This window comes from Sinocyclocheilus rhinocerous, unplaced genomic scaffold, assembly GCF_001515625.1.
Source record: "Sinocyclocheilus rhinocerous isolate Xijiao unplaced genomic scaffold, SAMN03320098_v1.1 scaffold753, whole genome shotgun sequence".
Lineage (NCBI taxonomy): Eukaryota > Metazoa > Chordata > Actinopteri > Cypriniformes > Cyprinidae > Sinocyclocheilus > Sinocyclocheilus rhinocerous.
The window spans coordinates 1,035,490-1,042,461 of record NW_015655991.1 but is presented as its reverse complement, the minus strand read 5'-3'; the positions used below and the strand labels follow the sequence as shown (position 1 = coordinate 1,042,461).

Genomic DNA, 6,972 nt, shown 5'->3' with positions numbered 1-6,972 from the left:
TTGTCATGCCAACAATGTTATAAAATGGGAAATAACTCTACACAGAAAAGGTTAGTATTTTTTCCAGACTAAAATTTTGTTAACATGTATATCTTGTGGCTACAGTACTGAAACAGTGAGTATTTTAATATTTACAAAGTGGCCCCATTCACTTCCATTGTAAGTGCCTCACTGTAAACCAGATTTTTGCTTTTTTAAATAATTTTTTGTGGTAATCAACATTATACCAAAAGTACTGTTGATTGAGCTTAACTTGTACTGAACCTTGAATATTCCTTTAAAAGACTTACAATAATTAAACAAAGGTTATCTTTAATATAACAGCTCTGAAAGTATATGATAGTGTATACAAACAATGGCCATTTGTTTCTAAGTGTGCCTGGTATCAGTGCAGCCAAGTGCGGTGAATGTGGGTAGAAACTCTCACAAGCTCAGTGTCTTACCCAATATGTGCCAACAGCTCTACCTACTGGTGGATAGGGAGCCCTGACCTATCGGGAGAGATGTCTCTCCCATCCACATTCAGATAGCTGTAAATATCACAATCAGTGTGAAAGCACTGTTGCCATGCGCACATACAATCAACATGGTCTGCAGCAGTGCTGGTGATCTTCAGTTACTTCTGGTCGGATGGGCTGAAGGAGACATTGGTGTGAGAATACGTGAGAAAGAGACGGGTTAAGCAGTTGGCAGTAATGAGACATGGGCTTTAAGGATGAGATGGTGAAAGGTCACTAGAGTTGAGATGAATGAAAAGCTACAGGTTGACCAGGTGAAGGTCAGAGGCAGTGAAGTGAGGACACAGTGCCATGTCAGGGTTCTTCAGCTGCTTCAGGATGCGCTTGTGGAACTTGGTGCGCACGCGAGTGAACTCCATGATGTCACATGGATCTTCCTCGATCCAGAACCTGTGGAACTCCTGCATCAGATAACCTAAGAAAAACAAATAATAATAAATATAATAAATGATCATGTCAATATAAGTATTATTTACATATTTACATTTTTAATTTCATATAATCTTTTTTTATAATAAACTTAAATATAATATATAATAAACTTAACAAGCTTAAACTTAATTAACTTAAATAATTGTGTAATTTAAAACCAATATTTAACAACAAATATAAAAATAAATAATAATAATAATTATTATTATTATTATTATTATTGTTGTTGTTGTTATATCGTTTTTAGTAGCAGTTAGTATCTACAATCTTTTATAGAATTTCATTTTATGTAAATTATATAAATAACATTATTAATAATAAATAATATATATAATGAGAGAGCAGATTTATAGACTGGTATACAGATGCTATATTTTTAAATAATTGTAGTTATATAATTTACATAAAAATAATAATAATAAGAAGAAGAAGAAATATTATTATTATTATTATCTATGCTCTTTTAGGGAAATTTCTTTTATACATATTATACAATTAAAGTTATTAATAAATAAAAACTATTGTATGTATGTTTATAGTATACAGATAGATAATTGTTTTATTTATTTTGTAAAAATGTTATATAATTTACATAAAAAATTAATAATGTAATTGTAGAATATTGTATAATTTTTAATTGTACAATTTGACTACAAATATAATAATAGTTTTATATGTGTATTATTAAAAATTTCACTTGTATAATTTACAACAATAGTTGATTTCACAATGACAACAATGGTGACATTATGATAACACTCACAGAAGGTCTGTTGGAAGTGCACTAGACTTGGCATCTCTGGTGCCACATTGTACAGATGAGTCTTCAGAGCCCCGCTCACTAGCAGGGAATATGTCAGGTCTGTGATGTTTATGCCAACTATGGCAAAGGAGTATCTGTGCCACAAAAGATTTGGGTCAGCAAAACACACAATGTAAAAGAAATCATCGTTTAGTGTAAATAAACATCATAAAGAGTTAAGACACTGCCAGTGTTTGTGCGTGTGTGATTCCATCTGTTCTGTGCTTTAATTGTGTCTGTGTGTGTACGTCAGCAGCGCAGTGATTGAACAGGCTTCATGCTACACATCAGAGCTAATGCATCCTGAAAGCTCATGACAAGTAGAAGAGCCTGATTCAAATCCTCACACAAAGCACCAGTGCTGACACACAAGCAGGGTTCAGGCGCTGCACACACAGCAGAATTATTTTTAACATTCATAGATTTAGGAACTGGTTCTTTGGTTGCTTACTGGCCCAAGTGAGAAAAAAAAACAGTACAACATTTCTGTTCTAGTCCATGCAATAGTTTGCAATATTCTAAACTCACCCAATCGCTTTGTCAAATTTCTTCTTGTCCCACTCAGCTTTGCTCATCTTGCTGTGTGAAAAACCAAAATGTTAAGAGTGTGTCCACTCAGTCCTGTGCTAATAGTCCTTAAACAGCGACTATAATGCAGTCAACTATAAACGACGACAATTACACATGTGAGATTCACTGTAGAAAAGAGAAAGCATTCACAGCTACTAACCAATGTTATTATGGAGCATAATGCCTTGTGTTTAGAGTGAGGTGAGGTTGGACATTTTGAGATAAAAAAAATAACAACATCAAAATACAGCCATTAGATTGAGGCAAAATTATCAAATTAATTTCTTACTGAGAGAGAAAAGATGGAGTACCTGGCTTCCTCTTTGGGAACGTTCCTGCGCATGACAGTGATGGGAATAAAAAAGAAGCAGGAACAGAAAAAAAGGAATGTGTGGGTGCATGATGGTGACATGCATGCTGAAGGCATGGTGAAATGCCTTCAGCATTTTTTTTTTTTGAAAAAAAAACACACTTTTGGTGTGTGTTTGCTAATGTGTGTTTAAAGCTTAAATGTGTCTTAAAGCCCATCAGTGATACTGCTTTGGATGTGAAAATATATCATAACTGAGTGCATACAGTAGAATGTACATAGTAACCTCCTAAGAGGACTATCTAAAGGATCTGACCTGTGTTTGGGCTGCAGGGAGTCATGAAGAACTTGGAGAGCGGTGGCTTTGTCATGCTCTGCAAAATACCTGCAAATAAAAGATGGAAAATTAGCCATTGAATTGTTCTGTTCAAAAACCTAGTGAGTTGCCTATGTAGACTGCATTTTAAGGCCACATACAGTAAGTGCGCTTACTGTGTTTCAAAAGCTAGGCAACTGCTAAGGCATCGCAACAATCTCAGTGAAAAATCTAAGGCAAACAAAATATTGATTATAAATACATTTATTTCATTCATTAGTAAAAAGTAGTGATACAAACTAGTTTAGTTTAATTAAAAAATATATGTATTTTACCTAATGTATGTTATATAGGCTATTTAACTATGGTGTTATTACATTAGCAACATGCTAACAACTAAATCTTTTGCTAACTGATGAAAACAAGTTCAGTGTAAATTAAAAACCTATTTTACCCAATGTACGTTATGTATTTATAGCTTAATAGAATATAGTGTTGTTAGCTTTGCAACATGCTAACATCAAAATCTTTTGCTAACTGATGAAAACATGTTCAGTGTAATTCATAAACTTATTTTACCCCATGTAAGTTATGTATTAATTGCTTAATAGAGTATGGTGTTGTTAGCTTAGCAACATGCTAATGTCAAAGTCTATTGCTACCTGATAAAAGCTAGTTCAGTTCAGTCAACTAGTTTATTTTATATAATGTTAGGTATGTATTTAATATTAGCCTATTAAGATATTGTGTTGTTAGCTTAGCAACATGCTAATGTCAAAATCTATTGCAATTTTAATGGCACAAGCCTATGTAGAGCATTTCAAATTGGTCTTTTATGAGGTTCCATGATGGTTAAGATGTTTCATATGTAGCTGCCTATGCAGTTACTAGACAGCAAAGGCACACTATGTTTTGGAACAGAGTTAAGATCTGGGGCCCGTTGCATAAACTTAGCCACCATGTTAAGACTGTGGGCGAATTCCAAACGGAAGTGAGCATCCCTATGCCCTACTCCTTTCGAAGGGCAGAGTCCTTGAAGTGTGTTCTTTGAAGGGTGTAGGGCATTACTGTCTCGTATAAGCGTTTGGAACTCCCTTGGCGAAGGGAATGACTGACCAAATGTTACCTTGACAACGCTGCGCGTGTGTGCAGCATTCAGCACTCCATCTGTTGTTGCAAATAAATATTTCTTCTCATTGTTATTATTTTATTCAAATATTGTCTAATTGTCTTATTTACTATTAAGCTTTTTCAAACTAAACTTGCTTACACTACCAACTTAAATAATATTTCTGATGAAAAATATTTTGTATTACATTAAAATAAAGACAGATTTAATGGACCCACTTTATATTAAGTGGCCTTAACAACTATGTACTTACATTTAAATTAATAATTTGGCACAATGCACTTATTGTGTACATACATGTTTTTACATTGTACTTATATTTTAAAAATACCTGCATGTAATTACATCTGTAATTAATTTCTGTAATTACATTTATAATTACACAGTTGACCCATCCCTTACACCTTAATCCACCCTGAAACCTACCTATACCACCAAACCTGTCCCTAACCTTACCCGTATCCCACCTCAATAGCAGTAAAAGTGTTTTGCAATACAATATGATCACAATAAGTACATTGTACTTCATTTTTGATGTAAGTACATAGTAGTTAAGGCCACTTAATATAAAGTGGGGCCAATTTAATTAGCCTATTCTACTTATGTTTGTGTCGAAATCAACCACAACTTTGCTTTAAAAAGCTTCGCAAGATCTCCTAACTGAAGATCACATGATCACAAATGGAAATCACTTCCGTGAAGTGACCATCGCATGTTCCCTTCGCTGACGGACTTCTGGAAGGGCCCTTCGCGAAGGGATTCATTTGTTCACTTTCGTTTGGAACGTCCCTACAAATGGCGTCCCCTTCCCGAAGTGCCCTTCAAGGGCGCAAAAAAGCCATTTGGAATTCGCCCTGAGTCTTAAGAACTAGTTTGACCAACTAGCAGTTGCCAAGGGTAACCAGTTTTACTCTTCCAATACAAACAAGACCAATCTACCTTTTCATAACTGAATTAAAAAAGCTATGACCAGTCTTGAAGAAAAAAAATAGATGACTTTTTAAGACTAGTCTAAACTGTTTTTGCAACCGGCCCCTGGTATGACATAGATAACAAAATTTCACTTAAGTACATGCATTTAAATGACTATAAAGATCGAATGTTTTTGTCCTGATTTCACTTCAGCAGATTCTCCACTCACAGTAGGTTGTGCAAGCCCAGGAGACCCATGCCCCTGAAATCAGTCTTGGGGTCGTTTCCTTGGAAACCAATCTCACACCATTGCTTTGAGATGCGCCCAGAGAGAGGAGAATCAGGACGGAGTTCCTTCCACAGCTGGTGAGTGAAAAGAGAAAGGCATCACTATTAAGGACAATTCTGTTATGGCCGAGAGGCTGTGCTACATTGTGAATTGTAACTGCCTATAATATAGTTATTAGAAACAACCATCAAAAGGCTGGCAACTGCTAATAGTCAGTTACTTCTAATACCTTCACGAGCATCTCCTCATGTGCTGGGTTTTCACAGTCATACGGCTCTCTACGCAGCTTCTCCACCTCCACTACTAGGTTTCGGTAACCCACGATCTGGAGCAGGCAAGCCTGGAGAGAGATGCCAAGCCTGGAAGAAGAAAAGAAATACAGCATATGTGCTCAAAAAGTAAGACCTTACAGAGAGTTATCTGTAAATGCACACAGTATATCAGCAAATGATGGGATCCTTACTGTGGGTTAGTGTCAAGGTTGATCTTTTTCAGGGACATTATATCATCGATAGTCTTTTCTACGGAATCTGGGTGAACGCTGATGGCAGACTGCAAAAGCTATGGAGGTACAGTAATTGAAAGAAAAGATTGCTTAATTATTAGCTAATATACAAAAAATAGCATAATACAGTATGTAAAATATTTAGCCTTCTTGTAGTTTGAGATGGGACTTAAATCAGCTTATAATCAGTGTTGTTACTGTAACTAAAACTAAAAGTATCAAATAATAATTTACAAAAATTTAATTGAAATAAAGCTGAAATAAAATAAATATTAAATGAAAAGCTTTAAAACAATAAACGAAAATTAATGTTATGTTGCCTTGGTAAGTAACTGACATAAGCTGAAGTATTAAAATGACTAAATCTAAATGACTAAAAATTCATATGGGGTCATATGATGCGATTTCAATTTTTCCTTTCTCTTTGGAGTGTTACAAGCTCTTGGTGCATAAAGAAGATCTGTAAAGTTGCAAAGACTAAAGTCTCAAATCCAAAGAGATATTCTTTATCATCACAGTATGGTAAGGGGCGTAACATTTCTGTCACATGCTTGAGGTATTCGGCCAATCACAACGCATTGGATAGCTGGCCAATCACAGCACACCTCGCTTTTTGAGACCGATGAGCTTTGTAAAAATCGACGCGTTTCAGAAAGGCGGGGCATAGAGGAGAAACAATAATGTACAGTATGTGGAAAATAATGTGTTTTTTTAACCTTAAACCGCATAAACACATTTCATTACACCAAATACACCAAATACTGTTCTTTTTAGCAGCATCATATGACCCCTTTAAATAAAAATAAATGAAAGCTAAAAAGTATATTAAAAAAGACAGTGAAGACTAATAAAAATGACAAAATTACTTAACAAAATTACTAAATTTCATTTCATTTCATTTCAAATTAAAGTGCCCCTATTATGCAATTTTTACGGTTTCTGATATTGTTTTGGGAGTCTCCCACAATAGGATTACATGCATGCAAGGTCAAAAAACCCTTTCGTTTTCTCAAAATATGCATTTAATATCACCTTTTTCCAGCGATTCTCAAACGATTCGTTCAAAGCAGTTCAAAGATTCAGTCTCTCTAAACCCCTCCTTTCTGTGAGCCTGCTCTGCTCTGATTGGTCAGATGGCCTAGTCTGTTGTGATTGGTCTACGGCGTACAGCGCGTTTCGTAAATGATAT

General features: G+C 35.1%; 1 protein-coding gene across 6 annotated transcripts in view; it reads right to left on the bottom strand.

The window, feature by feature from the left end:
* Positions 1-215: 215 nt before the first annotated feature.
* LOC107718984 (ELMO domain-containing protein 1-like) overlaps positions 216-6,972 on the bottom strand; it is a 10,802-nt gene continuing 4,045 nt past the window's right edge. For 3 of the 6 annotated variants that reach the window (XM_016526262.1, XM_016526260.1, XM_016526265.1), the window contains 8 exons: positions 5,742-5,839; positions 5,508-5,637; positions 5,219-5,352; positions 2,949-3,017; positions 2,634-2,657; positions 2,281-2,331; positions 1,714-1,847; positions 216-933 (listed from right to left, as the gene is read on the bottom strand). In XM_016526262.1, the coding sequence (XP_016381748.1) occupies positions 758-933; positions 1,714-1,847; positions 2,281-2,331; positions 2,634-2,657; positions 2,949-3,017; positions 5,219-5,352; positions 5,508-5,637; positions 5,742-5,839 (816 nt within the window). In that variant the 3' untranslated portion in view covers positions 216-757. Of the gene's footprint in view, positions 934-1,713; positions 1,848-2,280; positions 2,332-2,482; positions 2,507-2,633; positions 2,740-2,948; positions 3,018-5,218; positions 5,353-5,507; positions 5,638-5,741; positions 5,840-6,972 lie in introns of those variants that run through there. The other 3 variants (XM_016526263.1, XM_016526261.1, XM_016526264.1) reach the window with 2 other exon arrangements.